Genomic DNA, 23,084 nt, shown 5'->3' on the forward strand with positions numbered 1-23,084 from the left:
CTCTTCCTGTATTCATTCTTGTAGATGGGCCTGACCCCAATCCGCCCCCCTTCCACAGCTCCCCCAACACACCCCAATCCACCACTCCCCAGCTGCAAAGGGGGCACACCAGTTGGTCCTGTCATTAGGCTGGACATCAGCCATCAAACCCAGTTGAGCCCACACCCCTGTGCAAAGTGGTCCTGGCAGTGACAGAGATGGCAGCAAGCAAGTCCGTCCAGCCCCAGTTGCAGCAGAGATTGGCCAGTTCCCAGTGGTGATTAGAGCACTGCAGAAGTCAGTGCTTTTTAGATCTGGGGGCTTAGTGCACAGCAGGATCTAGTTCTAGCAGGGCTTGAGCCCTTTGTCTGTGAGCTGGGTTGGAGGGGTACCAGAAGAGGATTATGGCTGACACCCAGTCAAAGGTAGCAGGTTTCCCAAGTGTAGACCAGTTTTACCCATGCAATGCATGTAGCTCCTGGGGCGAAGACAGTCAGAACAACAGAGGACTTTAGCAGTAAAATCAGCAGAAGCCAATAAACTAATAGCCTGAGTTCAGACAAATATTCAGACTAATGAAAGAGAGAAGGATCCTCACAGCCCAGCACAAGGTGTTCCAGATCCATCACTTTCCAGGCAGGGGAGACAGAGAGAGAGAGAGAGAGAGAGAATGTGAGAATGACTCTAGTTCAGTGGTTAGGGCACCCATCTCCTCCTCCAGCTGTTGTGTGTAGAGCAAGGGAGCTGCTGAACTCATTCCTACAAGAAACACCTAAGCTGTCTGAATCCAGGCAGCTCCATTGGTTGATTGCTAAACAGAGCTAGGTACCTAATTCTGAGAGGGAACAAGCTTAGGACACATGCATTGGGTTGGCATCTCCCATTGGCTAGTTTAGGCAGATTCTCACCTAGTATGCTGGCTTTCGTGGCTTGCATTCTTAGGCACCCTTCTCTCCCCATTCATTGTATAGGGAGCATTAGTGCTTAATTCAGACTTTGAATCACAGTATTGTTCCTATGATTCTCTAAAAGCTGGTGTGTGATGCTCAGCATTGCAATAGCTATGTCCCTTCCTGGCTCCCACTCTGTGTGTCCAAGAGTTATGGTTAGGAAAGTGTTTGTGGTACAGTCAGTGTAAGAGAGCCACACAGCTGAGCAATTAACTCGTGGTAAATTTCACACCTACTTTGTTAAAAGGTTGTCCACAAGCTGGTTTTCCTCCTCTACCATTTGAAATTATTAAATAACAGGGACAGAATTATGAGGGTGCAGATAGGTCACTGTAGATGTTCAGTGGGTAGTCTGGCCCAGAGCACATGGCCTTTTTTCTCTTCCATGACTGGATAAGCACAACTCTTAGAGTTAGTTTCCAGCATGAATAAATTCAGAATGTGCTTTGTACAAATATCTTTTAAATTTACCACTACCCTGTATACTTTTGCCCATCCATTCATTCACAACAATACTCAGAGCAAACAGAAAGGTAAAAATACAAACTGGAACCAAGTGGACATTGTGAAAGAAGCCCTCACATTTGCACTAGTCACTCCACTCTGAACTCCCTAAAAGCACCCAATGCTGCATAAAGAGTACATAAGGTCACAGACAGGTAGTGTAGCTGTGTTTCTGCTTTTATTTTATCTAGCAGCTGTTCTTTACAAACAGCCTGCTCTTTGGGAATATTTAAATACAGTCTTCAGATTGGCCTAGTGCATCTCCTTACACCCCCCTACCTACAGAGGTAGAGAAGGAAAACATGGTTTCTGGGCAATTTAATCAGTCTCTCGCAGTTGGAAAACAACACTCTCTCCCTCCAACAATTCTAAAGGTGATAAAATGGAGACTGTCCATTAGCCCTCTCCTCTCCTGCTAGGGGTTACAGTACAGATACTATAACCGGGATGAAATATGTTGCCTCTAGCCTTGCTAGCCTCGCTCCACCACCTATATTAAGCTTTGTAGATATTTTGATTCCCCAGCATCACATAAACCAGCTTTATTTGCAACTCAAGGAACAGAGTGTTATGCTGGACCAAATGTAGGCAAGAGTCTCCACGTTGCATGGTTTTGGCAAGCCGCTTACCAGTCTGTTGGAGATCAGAGGAATGGAGTCATGCTGGAGAGGGAACTATATTGCAATCTTCACTGTATTAAGGGGGGAGGGGGGGGGACTACTAAACTTAAGCACAAGGGTTCAGAGTCTAATTCACCCATACTCCTTCAAAGTTGAGGAATATCCTGCCTGCACCAGGTTGTAAGAAGTCACTGTTAAAGGAGGTAAGACACCTGACTACAAGACCTCTCACAGCACCATCTTAAAACAGAATGATGAACTTCTTAAAGAAGCATCTGACCAGTGCCCAATGCTAGAGGAGCTCCAGCATTGGGAGCTTCCCAATAGCAGTGCCCCTGCTTATGCCAGCTAAGACAAGTAAGGAGAACATCCTTAGTTGCCAACTGCTGAATTCCGGCACTGCTGCAAAGTTCACTGTGAATATTCCTCTCTGCTTTGCAATTCAAAAACAAGTTCAGCTCAGATTTTTTTGTTGAAAGCCTGAAGTCTGAGTCTTAGCTCTGAAGCACCCACTCACCTTAACAGAAGACAAAAGTCATGGTTGCATAGTGAAAAGTTTATTTAAAGAGTTTGGAACTGAAACAATACATGTCACAAAACAGCCACACCATACTGAAGATAAACACGCTAACTCAGCTGTAGAAGGAAATGCAAGCACACTAGAAATAGACTTTCTTTGGGCCATAGAGCAAAACATTCAGTGCCACATTTTGGTAAAGTATCCTTTTGATGTTTAAAAACAATCCCTTGGAAGGACAAAGAGCAGCAGTTTGGTGCAAAGAACTTGACTCAGTTTGAAACTACAGTACATTAAAAAACATTTCACATCACACAGATGAGGACTGACAAAAAGACCACAGATCAAGAAAATAAACCTTTAAAGGTGTGTCCAGATACAAGACATTCCCCATTGAAAGGCTACTGAGGGGCATGTTGCAGAGGTGGGGACTGGCCTTTCCATCTTGTAGACTGCTGTCATGAGGGTACCTTAGAGGCCTCTGGGAGGCTGCCTTCAACCACTGAAAGTTTTCAAAAGTAACTAAAATTCAAAGTGGTCACTTGGCGATGCCTCTATAGCTCCTGGCATGATGGCTGGCATCTAACATCTCAGTCTGTATCACAGACTATCAGGGTTGGAAGGGACCTCAGGAGATCATCTAGTCCAACCCCCTGCTCAAAGCAGGACCAATCCCCGTTTTTTGCCCCAGATCAACTTAACAGCCCCCTCAAGGATTGAGCTCACAACCCTGGGTTTAGCAGGCCAATGCTCAAACCACTGGTCTCACTTTTACCCATCATCCATTCTAGCCAGTCACATATCAGATTCTTATTCCATATGAATTACAGAGTCTTAAACTGTCAGACAGGAGAGGAGTACACATTTCTTCAGCTGACACTTCCAAGAGTCACAGGTAAATAGGAGACCGGAATATATGGAATTGTCATACTGGATCAGACCTTCTCACATGGTATCCTGTCTCCAGCAGCAGCCCACACCAGATACTTCAGAGGAAGGTGCAAGAAACGCCATATTAGGCAAACAAGGGGATAGTCTGTCCCTTCAGGCAGTCTCCTCCCAACTCCTGATAGTAACAGATTGATTTGAGCCCTGAAGCCTGTGGTGTTTGACCTCTTCTAGAACTTCATTTTAATTTAGTATTTACTGCAATAACCCTGGACATTCTTGTAATCCGTAAGTGTCCCATCGCTCTTTGAATCTTGCTAAATTCTTGTCAAGGAGGCGAATTCTGAATTTACCATGGTACAATTTCAATGACTGTCCCTATTTGATCTGCATGCCGTCTTAATATGGATATGCCTAGCAATGCACTGCCAATTATAGCATGTAGCCATGGTTCTACCAAATATGGGAAAGGAGAACAAGTCATCTAAAATTTAGAGATTTTTGCAGCTTTGATCCTTCATCTAGTTCCATAGTACACAGCAGCACATATCAACTCCAACTCTGGATTCATACACTCCACTAGAGTGTGGCCACAAGATCTGCTACTTTTGTGTTCGGTTAGCATTGTCACAAGTCCTTCTCATTGTAACTGCCTTGGCATCCACCCATCTACAACTCCCTCAAGAAAAAATAGCACTTAGGCATTCCACTATGCATGCTCAGTAGTAACAAAGACACCTTTTGAAGGCAATGGCCCTGTGGTGCCAGAGAGCTCAGGCTTTCAGCTGTAAACCTCACCTCCTTGGTGAGAAGGTCTCAGTTAAAGCAGTTTTAATTTGCCAGGAACAGACTGACAAATATTGCATGTAGTTGCAATCTTTGGGGACCATATTGTTTTAAGTTTATGTATCACTGTGGGCCAGAGACTGTATGAAACTTCAGGTGGGAGGGTCATCACAGCCCCCTGAGGAACCAAAAATAGTGGGGGTGATTAAGATGAATCACTTAGGTTGTAAACACCTGTAGAAAGATACCACCCCCAGGGGGGCTTGCACACTTACTGGTTCAAACTAGGAGACGAACAGACAAAGAAAGGGCTTTTGATATAAAACAGCTAGATTTAAACTGTCTCAGGCCTCCTTTCTGATCCTGCAAACAGACAGGATCTTATATCTGAGGGAAGCCCCAATTCTTGCAGAAGGTTGGAAAGACTTTCGCCTAATAGCGCCCCCTTTGACTGATCAGGGTAACCTCTGATAAGCTTTTAGCATGTGTATAGGAATTTATTGTTTTTAATAGGTTTTCTCTAATGCTTTTACCTTAATAAAGGTGCTTGCTTAGAAAGAGCTGTGATAACTTGTAACTGCTGGCAATACACTGTTCAGAGCCCTCAGAGAGAAAGCAACACACAGCCACTGGCTGTTAGGTAGACTGGTTTGGGGGGATACCACAGTATAAGGCAAGGACATGTGCAGCTTTAAAACCCCCCCGTTAAAAGGGAGTGGGACAAAGGTCCTTGCCCAGAGACAAGTGACAGCTGGAGACCTGATTGGGCACTCCTGGAGCAGACCACAGTGGGGTGTGTGGATACAGGTGCAGTTACTCTGAAACTATGACAGACTATAGGGGATCACCAGCCTAACTTCCAGGTGTGCTATTTGGAAGGTAGGTAGAGAAGTGAGGGGGAGGAAACCCTTGCAATTAAGGGTCTGAGGAAAGTAAATGATAAAGTCTATGGCTCTGGTTTCACTTCCTCTTGTTTCAAGGCACCACATGATAAATGCTTAGGGAGTGGCTTTTGGGGGGGGGGGGAGGAGAGGAGAAAAAGAAGAAAAAAAATTAAACTGGGATGCAAGTGAACTAGAATAGAGATCTCTCCCAAAACCCCACCCTGCAAGGATATCTAATGAGCTCCTTCCAGCTCCAGAGTCACCAAGGCACAGCCACTGGACATGTAACATGGCTCCCCACTTATCTCCTACCCAAGTCCAGCCACAATTTGTTTCTGTATACAAAACAGTTTGTTTCTTTCAGTCACAAAAGCCACACACAGGAGGAAGACACACTGTTTGCCACATGTAAAAATTTTTTCTCTGGTGAGGTTTTAGTTTTTTTTCTAGTCACAAACTATAGGAGAGGAAAACACACAAAAGCATCACTCCATGGAAACAAGTTAGGAACTTTCCTTGAAGTGAACATTTTTAGGTTACTAATGTCCTTGCAAAACTAGAATCTATTTCAGAATTCACTTTTCGTCTCAGACTCAGGAATCACAGTTCCCAGTGTCTGCAGTCAGAATGGAGGTCTCCCCAGCACTGCTTCAGCTACAAGTACCAGGGCTGGATACAAGCCTAGTAGGTATTGTGGGCAGAGGTACCAAGGAAGCTGTAGCTTAACGAGGAGTGAGACAAGGAGAGGAGATTATTCCTTTGATCTGACTGGGGCTTAAGATGCCATACACTAAATGGAAATAACTGCTGAAAGCCACTGGCTATACAGCATCCTTTCCTTGCTAACTGAATATGCTTTCTGCTAGAGACTTGATTAAAGTATCTTAACAAGACTAAAGGCTGAGTTACTGACTTGACTAAGAACAATTAGGGACAACTGCAAACCATTCATAACATCATAAGAATGGCCATACTGGATCAGACCAAAGGTCCATCCAGCCCAGTATCCTGTCTACTGACAGTGGCCAATGCCAGGTGCCCCAGAGGGAGTGAACCTAACAGGTAATGATCAAGTGATCTCTCTCCTGCCATCCATCTCCACCCTCTGACAAACAGAAGCTAGGGACACCATTCCTTACCCATCCTGACTTAACTGGATACATTCATGGAGGTTCTCTTTTAACCTAACAGGTAATGATTAACCTAACAGGTAATGATCAAGTGATCTCTCTCCTGCCATCCATCTCCACCCTCTGACAAACAGAAGCTAGGGACACCATTCCTTACCCATCCTGACTTAACTGGATACATTCATGGAGGTTCTCTTTTAAACTCTGTTATAGTCCTAGCCTTCACAACCTCCTCAGGCAAGGAGTTCCACAGGTTGACTGTGCGTTGAGTGAAGAAGAACTTTCTTTTGTTTGTTTTAAGCCTACTGCCCATTAATTTCATTTGGTGGCCCCTAGTTCTTATATTATGGGAACAAGTAAATAACTTTTCCTTATTCACTTTCTCCACACCACTCATGATTTTATATACCTCTATCATATCCCCCCTTAGTCTCCTCTTTTCCAAGCTGAAAAGTCCTAGCCTCTTTAATCTCTCCTCATACAGGACCCGTTCCAAACCCCTAATCATTTTAGTTGCTTTTTTCTGAACCTTTTCTAATGCCAGTATATCTTTTTTGAGATGAGGGGACCACATCTGTATGCAGTATTCAAGATGTGGGCATACCATGGATTTATATAAGGGCAATAAGATATTCTCTATCCCTTTTTTAATTATTCCTAACATCTCATTTGCTTTTTTGACTGCCGTTGCACACAGCGTGGACATCATTCCAAAGATAAGTGGTTCTCAGTCAGTCACCCATATATTTTCATTCAGTACCTGGGCGACAAGGTCACCAATATGTTCACATAACTTGGAAATGAAAGACCAAAGAAAAGTGTGACTTATTCTGGAAGCTGTGAAGCTTTCATTATTGTAGATTAAATATTCTCCACTTACAGCTGTTTAGCACTTATGGGAAATACAAGCTACTCTAGTGAAATATCAACAATGAAGGAAGATGTGTCAAGGCCCTTTTACTCCAGTCAGCAGCAAACATGGCTATAGACACAATGAGGTAATAAGACTGGCACATATACCAGCTTGGGACTGCGCACCATATACAAGGACCATTTGTCTTTAATCAAGGAGGCAAGAAAGGGGCAAATCTGATGAAGTGGACTGAGCCTCAGAAGAAAGATTTGTGTCTATTTCAGAAGGGCAGGACTGAACACTAGGATTCCCATCTACTGTACAGTCCACCTTAGCTAAGGACTATTTGGAGCAGCTGCCAATTACCTAGAAAGGAACCAGTCTCTGATTGGCTAAAGGGGAACAATTTATCCTGGAGACAGTTCTAGAACACTGGCCCTGAGTAGAACTCTCCACATGAGCATCCATGACATCAGCAGTCTCTAGAATACCTGGTATATATACACACAGGTCAAGCGTGTCTTCCTTATTTACTAAGTCCTATTTCAGACAGCGGCTGGTGGCCTAGACAGTGCATACCTCCCCTCTTTCAGATGCATGCAGGACCCTCCAAAATATGTAGCAAGAGGCCAAATGCATAGCAGTCACTGATGCATTACACAGCAGGGTGGGGGAACACGGAGATTTACAGTCAGAAGCAGAATATTTAAGGGGTGGGGCAGGGCCCTGCTCCACATCTGGTGTTTAGGAAGTTGAGAGCCAAAGTAAAAAAGAGGGGTTCCTTGATCAGGCCCTGGGGGAGAGGTTGTGGAAGGAAGCAACTGGAGAGGGAGGTACCTGCCCTGGCACTTCAAGAGGGCTTGGGGAGGAAGCAGGCATCCATGCCCATGCCCATGCTCTTAGGGGGTCAGAGAGAGGAGCCCAGGCCCAGGCTGCTTAGAGGGGAAGGGAGGGCCCCACCCTAAAAAAAATCCTGCTTCTCTTCTTCCTTGCAGGGCCCCTCCACTGATGCTACCTGGAATTAAGCAGCTACTTTACCTTCCAGCTCCTCTTGGGCTGGGCCACTCCGCTCTTCACTCCCCTCTCCCTTCCTGGGAAGAGAAAAAGAGCTGCAGCTGCTCCCTCCTTGCCTCTGTGCCCCTTAAAGGAGGAGCAGCCCTGCTCCTCATCCCTTACTTTTTAGAACAGCAGTTGTGCTCCCTGCCTCCTTCCTCTCCTGAAAAACAAAAACACATGTTGGTGCCTGAGCCTATGCTGCCTTGTCCTCCCCACCCACTACCGCAGAAGCAGCAGACTGGCATGGGCTGCTCAATGGTACACCTCCCTCTGCTCTTACCTCCCTGACCTACCCATTGCTCCTGAGTGCTTAAGTAGGCAGAGCAGATAAAAAAAGGGCCTGAATCAAGAGGTATGGAATCACCAGGGAATTACTGGGCTTCTTAGGAGAGTGAAGTCTTTGGCTTTATACACCCCCACACTAACCCCATCTGCAGCAAGGGCTAGATCTGCATAGAAGGGCAATATCTGGAGGGTGTCAGACTGGAACTTCACCAGAATCATCATGCACAAAGTCACTCAGTAACTCCAAACAGAGGCACCTCAGAGCAAATTCAGTAGCTACCTTGAAGGGAAATGGTTCTTGAATAAAATCATTTCGAATCTTGAAGAGTTACAAATAAATACCCTTTAAAACCCATCTGTTGACAGATTAATGTGATCCTTGCTTATTCCTGCCAAGGGCTGAGCAGAGGCTGACCACTATTGCCACTACTAACCCCTGAGGTGGGCCAGGGAGCTGCATTCCTCAATGTGTTAGTTAGCAATAACTTCAGGGACTCACTAACTCCAGGTGGGTATATAAGGGAAAGGCTGATCCCATATTTTTCAGATTCAAAGTGTGTTGACCTGGGACGTTAACAGTTTTACATTAACACAAGAGGCCGCAGCTCAATTTTCCCCACAGGTAAGAGAAACTTTTGTTGGTGATGGGAATTTTACACATCCCCACAGTCAGGATGATCTGTATCCACCTCCCCATCCACACCTGCTTTCTCTTTTCTATGGAGATCTTCCTATTGATTACCTCTGCAAGGATCCAAAATAAAGGTTTCACATGATTGGGTCTGGCACTTGTGACATGACTACGCCACCATGAATGGGGTCAGATGATGCAGGCTGCAACTCAGGTAGTTGGAGGGATGAATCCCCACACAGAGATTAATGGAGGTTTGGCTAGTGTGTAAAGTACAGCAATGCAGACAGGATGCAGCTGGAGAGTGGCTGTGGTACAGGTGGCTTTGCCTGCTGGCAGAGCGTGGTTGGCAATTACCCACTGGTGATCCATTTAAATAAAAGGGTATTTCAGCTTCAGTTCATACAAGTGCAATAGAAAGAAACTGCTGCCATCTGAATCTACCTTCTGACAATTTACTGGCTGTAATGAAAAGTCCCAGCCTGATGACTTCACAGAGCAAGCTTCCTGAAATTTAGAGCGAGAGGAGTTGCCTTTGGACAACTGAGCAGCCACAGCTACCCTTTACTGTGAGTAAGCTGGGAGGGAATGGGGGAAAACCTGTTCTTATCCACAGGAGAGCAGAGAGCCAGGCCTCTCACTCAGCCATAGGGCAGTGCCAGTTAGGGGGTGCCAGACCTGGATGGCAGCCTATTTTGCTCAGTGTTACCTGCCTGCTGTCCCCACTCCCTCCCCTCCTTCAGCTGGTGTAATAGACATGAAAGAAGAGAGTCTTGTTGCGTAGGAGGGAGTAGGAGTTGTCAAATTTGAGCAGGTAGATGCCCTCGCCTGGGTAGTCATGGCTGCCTGCCTGCACATCCCGGTGACTGTCCCTTCGGTACACGGGCATGATCTCCCGATAACGGTTTCGTAGAGAGCTTTTAGAGCCCCTCTCCACATCTCCAACTGGGGTGAGTCCTGAGTGGGAGAGAGGAGACAAGCAGAATCAGACAAACCAACAGAGGGGAAAATGATCAATAAGGCATGGTTACAGGACAGGGACATGAGATCTAGCTAACGAAGACTGGCTGAGATACCCACCCTGTCCAATGCACAACCCAAAGTCTCTCTACATAGGAGACCTGCTTTGAGAGGGGGCACTCTTTGGGACTGATACACTGGGGAATAGTTTAAATTCTCCTCACCACTTCCCTCCTTTTCCTCTTCACCCAGTAGACACCTTTAAACAGCAGGGTCTCCTCAAGGTGGCCCAATGCCAGAGAGAAATTGATTGTGGGTAGAGGAATGCAATGGAGAGTTTCACCTCTGGCCTTGGTGGTCTCTCAGTCTTCCCTTCTACTTCTCCAAGAGGAATTCTTCTCAGTGGGGCTTAATTTCAGTCATCACTGGTCCGGAGATGAGACCTGCACTGGTCCTGAGACCCCCTAAACCTTCTAGGCTACAGATACTCCAAGGACATGGGCAGCATGCCCTCTGGGTGCAATCAACAAGAGCTACTGATAAGGGGAGAAAAACACTACTCTCCACCCAGCAATTGCATCAGCACTGCAATCTGTGAGGCTGATGATCAAAGAGTTAAGTCAGAGTCTCATACTGTACTCTGATCCTGTTACAAGTTAGAAACTGATCATGCAATAGAAAACAGAGTGGGAGCAAGTGTTCAATGTTCAATATGCAAGGATATGCGGTGTTATTGGTGGAGCATACACCTGGGGTCGGGGAGAAGAGCAGCCATTAGGAAGGGTCTTCTCATCATGACCTAGCTTGGAACTCCAAAAAGGTTGCAGTCAGCATGTAGGTTGACTAGCCAAAGTGGTGAGGAATTACAGTACCCGATTTGGAGGTACTTTGGTACCATGGTGATGAACACAATATTAATTTATCTTGTAAAGTTTTGCACTGACCTTCAATCTCATCTTCTTCCTCTTCATCTTCCTCATCACTTGATTCGCTGACCTGCACAGTAATGGCAGTACTGGTGACAGGAGTCCAGTCAAAGTAGACCCCAAAGCCAATGTCATAATCATCCGTAGCAAACTCCCAGCAAACACGCTTCCCATCTGGGTGTGTTGGCACCCGGACTGTCACTACTTCACCCCGTTTCACCACCAACTGAGCATTCTTCTCCTTTCCCATTTTGGCTTTAAATTCCCTTATCTTGCAAGTGGTCCAAGTGGAGGGTGGAGCCAGAGGAGGAGGCTGAGCTGAAAAATACAAGACAAGCCACTCATCACTGGTCAGAAGGCAACCAGAGAGAGTTCTGCTAACAAGACGGCTATTCTGGATAAAGCTCTTGAACTCCAATCTTTACCTTCCATCTCCTCTCAAGGCAAGGACAAGTGCCTTCCATTAGCACTGCCCTCAGAACTGGACATACTACTCTCTCGGTTTTCCCTTCCAACCTTCTTCCCTCCCTCCAGAACTTGCAAAGCCATTCCTGTGAATTATCTGGTTATCTAGAGACAGAGTCAGACTGCGAAAGTTAGGTACAGGCCTAACTGAAAATTCCATCCCATCAAGTGCATTGCACAATACCCCAACACCTCAGCTCCACCTATGGCTTAACTCTGCTGCTTCCACACAGACACCCAATAGTAGCAGGCAGAGTTACTGGGCAGCACAGCATTATGACATAGCCTAAGCAACCAGATAGAAACCAACTAGCATCATGCATGCATGCAGAAACTGCCTCCTCAGCTGATCCAAAGCCTATGTAATTCAATCCAACATTCATAAGAATGGAGAAGTGGGAGGGGCTCCCATGGCTTAGTCTTCACACCCAGATGCATAACTTCATGACTCATGTGGCTTATCTATGAGCCCTCCGAATTTCCCACTGATTTAGCTCCACCAGTGGAAGTGCCGATGTAGATAAGGTACTGGTGTTTTCCCCACTATGTACAGACTTGCTCTGAACAGGGTTATAAACGATGACACCTCACTGACACTAAAAGTTCTACCCTTGCTACCACGGAGGGGAAATTCTAAGAAAAACTCCGTAGACCACCCTTAAGGAGTAACTCCACATGCATCCAAATGCCAACCATGGAGCACTCCACACATTATCCTCCCTCACTAGTCTGGTCTTTTTTAAAGAGATGAGGCTAGGTCAGGGGGATACTATCTTGGGCTTATGATGGCAAGAAACATCTTGACTTCTGAAACGGCAGCAGAGAGAAGAGATAACAGCAGCAGTCCTGATCCTATCACCAGTCCCCTTTCTAGTTCAAAGGTTTCCACAAACATCCAAGTATCCCCTAAACACCTTGGATAGTCAGCCATTGCACAATTTATTTTAGATCTATTCTCTTTCAAGCAAGGATCTATTACCAATCTCACAGGTCATTTGTCTGTAGCCCTTCCTCCTGCTCAGTCTTCATGTGCGGAGGGGAGAGAGGGAGAAGGAGAGAGCACGCACGCGAGAACGAACACAGTATCTTGCACTAACATGCCCTCCTCTGCTCTGTCTGTTCCTAGGTTTCTCTATGGCCTATTTGATAGCTCACCCACCAATTCACCTGCCCCGACACACAGCAGGATCCAGTCTATTCTAAATGCAAACATGGGATTCCCATTAAATGCTGTATTGAGTAACACTCAGGCATTGACAGGAGAAAGGACCTCACTAAGTTCCTTGCTCTCAGCTTCCTATTCACAGATTTTCTCACCCCTGTGTCTGTGAGCTAAGATTTATAAAGGGGAGGAGGGTTTGTTTTTAAAACAGCTTTATTTAGGGCTTGTCTTCACTACCAGGGTAAGTAGACTTAAGTTACGCTACTCCAGCTATGTGAATAAAATAGCTGGAGTCAATGTAGTTTAGGCTGACTTACCGTGGTGTCTTCACTGCACTGTGCCAACAGTACCTTACTCTTCTCGGGGAGCTGGAGTACCAGGGTCAACCAGAGAGTGCTCTGTCAATTTAGTGGGTCTTCACTAGACCCGCTAAATCAATCCCTGCTGCATCGATTGCAGCAGCAGCATAGATCGTAGTGATGACCAACCCTTAGAAATGTTTCAGCAGATGCACACTCTAAAGCAGAGGTGGGCAAACTTTCTGGCCTGAGGGCCACACATTGGGTTTCCGAAATTGTATGGAGGGCTGGTTAGGGGAGGCTGTGCCTCCCCAAACAGCCAGGTGTGGCCTGGCCCCCTGCCCCCTATCCGACCCCTCCTGTTTCTCACCCCAACAGCCCCCCCAGGACTCCTGCCCCATCCAACCCCCCTTGTTCCCTGTCCCCTGACAGCCCCCCCAGGACCCCTGCCCCATCCACTCCTCCCTATCCCCTGACTGCCCCCAGACCCCTCCGCCCCTGACTGCCACCACCCCAAACCCCCTCTGCTCCCTGCCCCCTTACCGCGCTGCCTGGAGCACCGGTGGCTGGAGGCACTACAGCCATACCGCCCAGAGCACCAGGACAGGCAGCCATGCCGCCCAGCTGGAGCCAGCCACACCACTGCGCAGCACAGAGCACTGGGTCAGGCTACGGCTCTGCAGCTGCGCGGCCTGGCAAGAGCTCACCGCCCTGCTGCCCAGAGCATTGCGCCAGCGGCACAGGGAGCAGAGTCTGTGTGGGAGGGGGAACAGCAGGGGAAGGGCTGGGGACTAGATCCCAGGCCAGGAGGTCAGGGGCCGGGCAGGAGAGTCCCACAGACCGGAAGTGGCCTGTGGACCATATAGTCTGCCCACCTCTGCTCTAAAGAGATGGGTAGTTGAGGAGGGGGTATAAGATGGTCCCACATGGGAGGTTAGGTACTCAATGGCAATGAGTGAAGAGAACTGGAGAAGGAAAATAATATTAAGTGATGTGACATGTCCAAAAGCTACTTAAAACAGTGACTTGTTCAGGGCCACTGAGCAAATCAATGGCAAAATCGCCCAGGAGTCCTGAATAGGAGTCCCCTACTCTAGCCACCAGACCACTCCCAGTGATACAGAGCTGGTAACGTCTAGTAGACTGCCTATGCCCACCCTATTGAAGGAGAGCATCCACAGTTCCAATCCTGCTGCCACATGAGATCTGTGTGTACAGGCCTCATTCCTACCCAAAGGAAATATTACCATCGCAGTCCTCACCTTTTCTCTGCTCACCAAGGAGGTCTGCAGTCTCCAGCTCTGCAGAGAGGACGTCCACTGCACCTGTGTGTTCCGACTGTATCATGACTATATCCCCTGGTCCTTGTGGGGCACGGTACTTGGTCATCCGCACTACGGCCTCCTGTGCAGAGCACATAAGCAAGTTCCTCAGTGGCTCTGGGGGCCTCCAGTTGGCTTTTAAATGGTTTGTCAGGGATCGAGGGAGAAGGAGCCATTTTCATGAATTCACATCAATTTCCCATTGGGTTTCTGCTATAAGTATAAAATATTTACTAAATAATTGGCTGGCTCAGAGGACAGTTTCTGTGCATGGTCTTCTCTGCCTCCAAAACTGTGAAACTCTTGAGTCAAATGCTGCACTGTGCTAGCGACCTCTGGTCTCCCAAGGAAGCATCATCTCCACAGAGAGATAAGTCTAGCTATTTGCACTGCCTCAAAGTTTGGGGGCTATTATTGCTTTATTTGGTAAAAGATTTCAGATCTACCCAGATGCCCTCTCAAGTGCTGAAGCTGCTCCAGTTCTAGGAACCAGCCTCTTCAGTTTTCCCACTACTTAGACTGCAATCACAATTAAACAGATGCCTACTATGAACTTGTTAAAACTGTTGCCCAGATTAACACAGTGCTGCCAATTCCCCCTTCTCACATAGGCAGATACAGAGCTTACAGACCAAGAGTATTATTACACAATGTCTCTCCAAAGCTGTATTTGAAATTACCAGGAGCTGTTTGTTCCCTGAAAGAACTAAAACACTGCTTCTTCATCACCACCACCCCCCAAAAAATTGACTATATTAGTTTATTTAAAATTCACAGGAACTCCCTGAAGCCCTACACAAAAGCCAGTAGCCAAGAACAGTCTTGAAGCCTTAGGAATGATGGAAACTGAAAGGGAGCAAAGACTGGTCCAATACACCATGGGCAAGAGACACATTCTGAGTTTTAAAGGTTAGATTATCACTCTTAACTCCCTCATTGTGCAGAAACAGCCGTAACTAAATGCTCAGAGCCCCAGTTCCCCATGTACAGGCTCAGCAGCAGATGGGAAAAGCACTGCAGCATCTTGGTCTCTCCTTTCAGAAATAAAAGTGGCAAGTCACCTACCTCCCTGGGGGGCTGGATCTGGTCAGCCAGCTTCTCTCCTTGTCCAGCCACTTCCTGGTCCTCTGATGTACCATCACTTTTTCTAGAATCCTCTGCAGCATGCACATTCACAGGTGATCCAATCTGCGGCCTCTCAGAGAAAGATAGCACATCAATTCAAGATGCTTGAAGAACATGAGACACTGAGCCAGGTGGGCCAAGGACAGGTGATGAACCACCCCACTCAGGGGCTGGAATGCAAATAAACTAAGGGAACTGGGCTTCCTAGAGCCAGCATTCACTGCATTAAAACAAGAAGCTCTCTCTCAACCAAGGTCCACTCTCAGCCTCAGACGGCTGTCCTCTTTAGCTCATCCAAGCCAGAGTGAGCAACTTTCCCGAGCTCACTCCCCATTTATAGTCCCTTAGGTAGCAGTAATTCACTCCAACTGAGCCCAGCCACACTCCTTTCATAGAAGGGCTACTTCGCTAACATTGCACTGATGGCAGGGATCAGTGGTAGCATCTCAGAGAGAAGTAACTCTCTCCCTGCTAGGCACTGGATGGCATCTATATACCCCTCACACAGGCCATCTATATCAGAGACAAGACTTCAAACAGATCACGTTTTGAGAACACCGTAACTCTGCTACTGATAATCAACAAGTGTTAATATGGTTGCATCCCTGCTCCTCCTGTACAGAATGCTGAATCTGGCAAGCCATAAGCCATGCCACGGTAACAAACTAACAATCACAAATGCAGGATTAGGACCTCTCCACAAGAGGAGATAATGGGAGGAGGGAGGGAGATCTTTTAGTCAAACCCGGAAAGCTGCAACAGCAGCACGAGAAACAAAACAGCAAAGCAATAGCCTCCTGCATGCATATTGCCTATTCATCCCTACATCCTGAAATTCCCCTCTAAATTACTATGTCATCGCAGCACCCCTGCCCATCCCTGAAAAAAGTCAATTATGCCAACTGAGATTAAATAATCCTAGCTACTAATCCAGGATGGGGTTAAAGAACCACCCTTAATCTTAGGCACTAAATGTAGCTTTCATGAAAAGAAACTTCAAGTCTAGTAGGAATAGAAACAGTCTCTTTTAAAAGACATAAAACCTTTGCCTGCAGCAATGGAAATCCAAAGCCAGCCACCTTGGTTTATCATATGAGAAACAGATCAGCACCAATGGTAGAAAGCAAGTGAAGTTTTCAGTTTTAGGAATATGAAGTGCTTTGACTAATGCTGGGACAGATTGTTCCAAGCTATGTTGGAAGTGTCTAATAAAAACAGAATAGTCCAGATGCTTTCTGTACTGTTTCTGTAAATAAAGAGAAGGCTGGAAGAGACAGACATAACTGTCCTTTCCGAAACTGAACTCCCTTGAGGATGCGACCTTGGACCCTAAAACAGAAAGAACCAAAAAATTAACTAAATTCTCTTAATCTCATTTTTGTTGCTAGAAAGGGAATGTCTCACCACCAGTTTCCACTAAAAGAGTGGTTCACATGAGCCGATTGTCAGGATACAGAGATAACCCTACTAGGTTGCCGAGCAAAAAAGTTTAAAAAAGGGACCCTTTAAATATATTTTTGTTACAAAACTTATTTATAGCCATGCTTTTGGAAGCCTGAATCAGAAATCTTCCACTATGTTTTCTTTTCAAAAGAACAGGTGGGTGGCACAGACCTAGCTGGAGTTCAATCTCATTCTAGCACACATGAATGCTACATAACCTGGTAGGTGGGTCCAACAGGTCAGGTTCAGTGTTCCCCACAAGGCTAAGCCCTGGCTGGGATGATTTAGTTGGGGATTGGTCCTGCTTTGAGCAGGGGGTTGGACTAGATGACCTCCTGAGGTCCCTTCCAACCCTGATATTCTATGATTCTAAGGTGCCGGGGCTGACTTTGAATTTTTTGAAAAAAAAACAGCACTGAAGGCTTTGGATTTTGTGGAGAGGGTGAAAAGAGTTGCAGAAAATTTGTAATCAGATTTAAGAGAAGAAAGTAAGTCAGCTCCCCCTTCAAGCCTCTTTCATATTGCCCACTACCCTCTTCCCTTAAAAAAAACCAAAAAAACCCAAAAACCAAAAAAAAAAAAAAAAAAAAAAAAAAAACCACACACCACACACTCCTCAGACCTTAAACAGATTTATCAGGAAACATTCACACGGGTTTAAAACATAGGTTGGCATTTTACTTAATGCCCAACTAGTTTCTCTGAAGAAAATTAAATTCCATAATTACCTAGAATATACGATAAAATCAGATTAAAGCAAAAGCCTGTTTGGAGCCAACTGGGCTGCTGTACAGTCTCTCTGGATGAAACTGTAATTATGAAGGCAGCAGGAATCTCAGTCTCTCCTGTGCTGCAGATTTCATTAGCAAAGCCAGGATTACTTCAAATTGTGTTTTTTGTGAGGGATTTTTAAAATGGAGGACACTAATAACTGGTGAGACCCAAATTTTGATCTATTTAACTCATCTGTTTCTGAGAGCTTTTATGAGTGTGTTGGGCGGGTAGGGGAGAGTTATTTTTGGGGGGAGGAAAGGGAAGGTTAAAACAAAACCTGCAACGGTTTTAGAGAAAAGCTGAATGTGTGCAACTCTAATGTTCACAAGCACCCCAACAAAAGCCAGGATGCATGCACCCAAATGCTCACCAGCAATCCTTCAATAATAAACCAAACAACTGATATTCAGAGTATAAAATGTACTGAAAAAGCAGCAGCAAAAACAGTAGGTTTCCGATCCAGCTTCCCTGGGGATTAGATACAGAGAGAATATTTTTTAATTAAAAATATCCTTCAGCCAGAGCTCAGACAATTTCCTGTTGGAAGTTAGTTAGCTCTGTGATCCAAAAAGCCTGAGGTGAGTCATGGGTTACATTTTACAAGCATTTTATAAGCATTAAATTACAAGCATTTTACAAGCATTACATTTTATAAGCATTAAAATAACCCAAAGTCAAGAGGAATAGCACTTCCAATATAGTCTACAGTGTACGGAACCTGAAAACAGAAAGTTGAGGTCTCCGATGCCCTGGAGAGGAACAGCTGCCAGACACCACTGATAGAGAAGGAGGTGGGGGAGAGACCGATTATCCTTCATTTCCTTGACGTTGAGGAACATTTAATGTGGGTCATCACACAAAGATCTTTTCCTACCTGCACTGTGAGGCCTCGGACTCTGATGAGGTGACTGTCTGGGATGCAGATGCTGGTTTGGGGGTTGAATCTTCATCCTCTAGCAATGGGTGGAAGATGGAGAGAAGATTAAACAGCTTTTAACCTTTGAGAATGTGCAGGCAATAAAGCAAAACTCTAGTTATCCAGAGTCACCAAGGTCATGCAGCCTTGGCGCTTAAAGCTGGGCCTGGCAACCTTCTGTATTATATGTTGTCCCTCCCCCGCAGAGAGAAAGGGTTTTTAATGCTTTCAGTGGCCCTAAGTGGAAGGGAAAAGATAACACGGTTTCTGACAAGACATAGGGATCAATCAAAACAAGCTTCTGTTCAGATGTAGGCTCTAGGTTTGCCCCTAGTCTCCAGAACAAGCTCTGTCCCCACATGACTCCAGTGCATGCTCTACAGCAGAGGTGGGAAAACAACGTCCCGTGGGCTGCATCCAGCCCGCAGGACCATCCTGCTCGGCCCTTGAGCTTCTGGCCAGGGAGGCTAGCCCCTGGCCCCTCCCCTGCTGTCCTCCCTTCCCTGCAGCCTCAGCTCGCCATGCTGCCAGCACTCTGGGCGGTGGGGCTGCAAGCTCCTGCCGGGCAGCACAGCAGCGTGGCTGGCTCCAGCCAGGCAGCACAGCTGCCAGTCCTGCTGATCTGAGCGGCATGGTAAGGGGGCAGGGAGTCCCAGGGGGCAGCAAGGGCCAGGGAGTGGTTGGATAGGCACGGGAGTCCTGGGGGGCCTGTCAGGGGGCAGAGGTGTGGATACGTCAGGGCAGTCAGGGGACAGGGAGCGGGGGGAGTTGAATAGGGGGTGGGGTCCCAGGTGGGGCAGTCAGGGGACAAGGAGCAGGGAGGGTTGGATGGGTCAGGGGTTCTGACAGGGGCAGTCAGGGGGCAGGGGCCAGGCTGTTGGGGAGGCACAACCTTCCCTACCTGGCCCTCCATACAGTTTCGGAACCCTGATGTGGCCCTCAGGCCAAAAAGTTTGCCCACCCCTGCTCTACAGTCTTGCTGTCTGCTTCCATTACCCATAGAAGATAGTTAATTGGGCATGGACAGGCTCCCAATTACACAGATTTTTAAAGTTCCACATTACAGTAGGAATTCTCTTTTACTTGGTTTTCATAGAGGGAATTTGGTGCTGGTGAAAGACAGCAGATTAATAGCCCCATATATTAAAGGCCTCTGATCCACAGAACAGGAACAGTTCAAGCAGCATACCCCATCGCCAACGTTCTGCAACCTGACCTATAGGGACTGGTTTTAAAGATGAGAAACTCTAGGCAGAAGAGAGGGATGGGCTTTAGACAAGAACGAACAAGGGGACTAATTAGTACCAGGGTAGTGAGGTATTTGTTTTGTTGCTTTAAAGAAAAGCATTTTTCCACCAAGAAATGAATTGAAACCCGCTGTCCCAAGCGTATATTTTGTTTGGGTATAGGATCCAAATAAATATTCATCTTTATGCTCATTAATGATCTGTTCTCTGATCATTTAGAAAAAAAAGCAAGATGTTAAGACCCTTTTATTGGAAGGTACACTCATTAAAGTATATTATATTTGAGACATGAATAAGCCTCAAAATCTGAGGAGTGGTAGGACTTGTGTAACAGGGAGAAGTAATTCTGTTCACTCCAACTTTATAAATAGAGCAATAGACAAGGTTGATTTTTGAACTTATTGCTCATGCGTTCCTATTCTGGCCCCCTAAGAGTCTCCAAGGGAGAGTACCTAAAACAGTCTTTCTAGGCATTGTAGTTCCTTTTAACAGCCTAGATCTCAGTCGCTACAGAATACAGCAGGAAACAATACTTCATGCCCCTCCCCCTGAAACAGATTAAAGGGATCCTAGCAGATCTTTTATATCTGTCATTCTCATGATTCAACAACTGTTGAAGTTACTGCACAGCTAGAACTTCTCTTCTACCTGGTAACCAACGTGAGAACATTTTACTGCCAAATGCTGGAGAAAATATGGCCTGAAAAAGCAACAGCCAGCAAGACTGCGTGTCATATGACTCAATTTGGCAGTGATGGACAAGTTAAATCAGGCAAGCTCCATGCTCCTGATTCTGGTTGTGGGGAGACATTTTTCATCTGGTGATCTGACACGGAATTACAAAATGCTTCACACAGTTATGCTCTAAAGAGATAAGGAAGCTTTTAAAGGGGACCTTAAAGGAGAAGTAAACAAGGGAGAGTGCTAGATTGGGGAGACTAGGGAAGAGAACATGCCTGAAGTTCTGGAGAACTAGAGGGAGGTCATAGATATTACTGGGTTTAGATATTGTAGTAAACACCTTATGCAGAAATGCCTATAACAAAATAAAGAGAGACAAGGATGAGGTCATATAATTTTATTGGACCCACTTCTTGTGTTGAAAGAAACAAGCTTTTGAGCTTACACAGAGCTCTTCTAAAGGTCTGAAGAAGAGCTCTGTGTAAGCTCAAAAACTTGTCTCTTTCCCCAATAGAAGTCAGTCCAATAAAAAATAAGACCTCACCCACCTTGTCTCTCTCATATCCTGGGACCAACATGGCTAAAACACCATTGCATATAACAAAATAAAGAAGTTGAGACCAAGACAGCAGATAGGAAGGTGGCGGTGGGAAGAGAATGTTCCTCCTACACATACAGTAATAAGCCATCCACTCGACAGAGTCAGCGAGAAAACAAATATCCCAAGGTTTGCTCTCAAGGATGCCATAGACATTCTCTACGTGTACTTCAAAGGAGAAATAAATTCTAGACTCACAGGCCCTTCAAACTGAGGCCCAGCATCCTATCCTCTTGAGGTGACACATGGGATGTGGTCACCAACTAACACCCAACTCCATAGTTGCTTAGGTATGACAATGGCAGGTGCCTTTGATTTCACATCAGGTATTAAACATTTTGCATGTCTACAGTGACTTTTAGGAGGATACCACTGTGCCAATCAAACATTTAATAAATCTCAAACCCTGGGGGAAAGGTCAGGATTACTAGCCACATTTTTGAGATGAAAAAAGTGAGGCAAAGAGGGGAACTGGCTTACTCAAGGTTATGCAGTAAATCAGTGGCAAAAATGTAATTAGAACCCAGGAATCTCAAGTCTTAACCCTACACTAAACAGTGCTGCTTTTTAAAAAAAAACAAACAAACTTAATTGGTTCCCTTTAACGAGCTGTATTGCTGTGTTAGTCTAAAGATTGTAGTGGAATCTTTACTAGTGCCTGGAGACCAAAGTGCTAGGAACTTAAGCAAATCAAAGTTATTATTATCTCCCTTACATGAGGCAATGCTTACACTATAGTACATTTCTCTAAATATAAAGCAGCTGGTACACTAGGGAACAGAGAAACAACCCAGTACCCTTAGGGATAGAGGCTGTTGGAAACCAACTACTCATAAACAACCGTATCAATCAAGAGGCAAGTTAGACTTGGTCTATGCTTAACAGTTATGTCAGTATTGGTACATCAGTGAGGGGTGTGGAAAAACCCCCAACACGTATGCCAACAAAAACCCCAGTATAGTTTCAGCTATGATGGAAAAGAGCTTCTATGGAGATAGACAATGTGGTTCGGGGAGATGTGTTCCTACACTGACAGAAAGGCTTCTTCCATAGGCTGTGTCTGCACTAGTGGACCATGTCAGCATAGGATCTGTAGTGTAGACATATCCTAGGGGGCTGTGCTGACATAGCTATACCATCACAGGCTAGGCTACACAGTGTAGACTTACCCTTAGACCTCAGAAGAGGTCAGCAGCAGCTTTCTTAACGTCTTCCCAAGACCTCAGCCAAATCGGCTCTCAAGATGGGTACTGAAAACAGTGTGCTATGCTAGGAGGCTGGAAGTAGCAGCCGCAGAAAGCTCCGATTTTGCAGCAATAGCTTATCTTGTTACTGGCTGTAACTCTCTTAAGTCCCCTTGGGAAGCTCCCACTCCCAGCCCACTCTCCCTATTGCTGCTCCTTGGGGTGTACCAGGCACTGTACTCCCTCGGCTGCCTGGCAAGCCCTACAGGTCCCCCCTAGGCGAGGGGGAGAGCAGGCGAGATGGAGGGAGGGAACCCCCTCAAGCCGCGGTGCTCTCGCGGGGAGGCGCCGCCACACCCCGCGCACACGAGTCCCAGCTGCACAGCGAAGGCTACGCACACAGCTCAGCTGCTGTCCCCCAGCCGCGGCCCGCAGCCCTGCCCCACAGCAGCTCCTCCAGCCCCCGAGCGCGGCGGCCAGCACACCCGAGGGACCGGAGCGGGAAGAGCCCGCGCCCCGGGGTCCGTGTGCGAGTCACGCGTCCCGGAGCCCCCCCGCCCCCGGTACCTGGAGTCTCAGACGGTGAGCGGCGGCCCTGCGCGTCCCCCTCTGACACGGAGCAGCCGCGGCCCCTCGGCTCCCCAGCCGCGGGGGGCTCGAAGCAGGAGCCGGCGGCAGCCACCAGCACCTCCGACATGGGCAGCCGACGGGCGAGGACGAGGCGGCGGAAAGATCCGAAGCTGTCAGCAGCGGGCAGAGGCGGAAACGGCGGGAAGAGCCGAGCCTGGGGCGGGAAGAGCCGAGGGCTGGGCGCCTATCGCCCGCCCACCCCTCGACCTGGGCCTTCCCTCGGGCAGTTCCGCGGCGGGAGCGGGCTGCTCAGCACGGCGGCGCTTCGC

The 23,084-nt window shown here is 46.8% G+C and overlaps 1 protein-coding gene across 1 annotated transcript; it reads right to left on the bottom strand.

The window, feature by feature from the left end:
- Positions 1-2,614: 2,614 nt before the first annotated feature.
- Positions 2,615-23,084, bottom strand: TMED8 (transmembrane p24 trafficking protein family member 8). Its single transcript, XM_074956000.1, has 6 exons — positions 22,753-23,084; positions 18,434-18,512; positions 15,283-15,412; positions 14,158-14,299; positions 10,988-11,287; positions 2,615-10,040 (listed from the first exon to the last, which is right to left on the bottom strand). The coding sequence occupies exons 1-6, from the start codon at positions 22,880-22,882 to the stop codon at positions 9,823-9,825; spliced, it is 999 nt and encodes a 332-aa protein (XP_074812101.1). The 5' UTR covers positions 22,883-23,084; the 3' UTR covers positions 2,615-9,822.

Source organism: Natator depressus, chromosome 6 (assembly GCF_965152275.1).
Source record: "Natator depressus isolate rNatDep1 chromosome 6, rNatDep2.hap1, whole genome shotgun sequence".
Lineage (NCBI taxonomy): Eukaryota > Metazoa > Chordata > Testudines > Cheloniidae > Natator > Natator depressus.

Bases quoted from the DNA above. Each gene is read 5' to 3' on its own strand.
- TMED8 (XM_074956000.1), bottom strand. From the start codon at position 22,882: ATGTCGGAGGTGCTGGTGGCTGCCGCCGGCTCCTGCTTCGAGCCCCCC. The intron at 18,513-22,752 runs GTACCGGGGGCG...ACCCATTGCTAG, and splicing joins CTCACCGTCTGAGACTCCAG to AGGATGAAGATTCAACCCCC. The intron at 10,041-10,987 runs GTCAGTGCAAAA...TCTCCCACTCAG, and splicing joins GGAAGAAGATGAGATTGAAG to GACTCACCCCAGTTGGAGAT.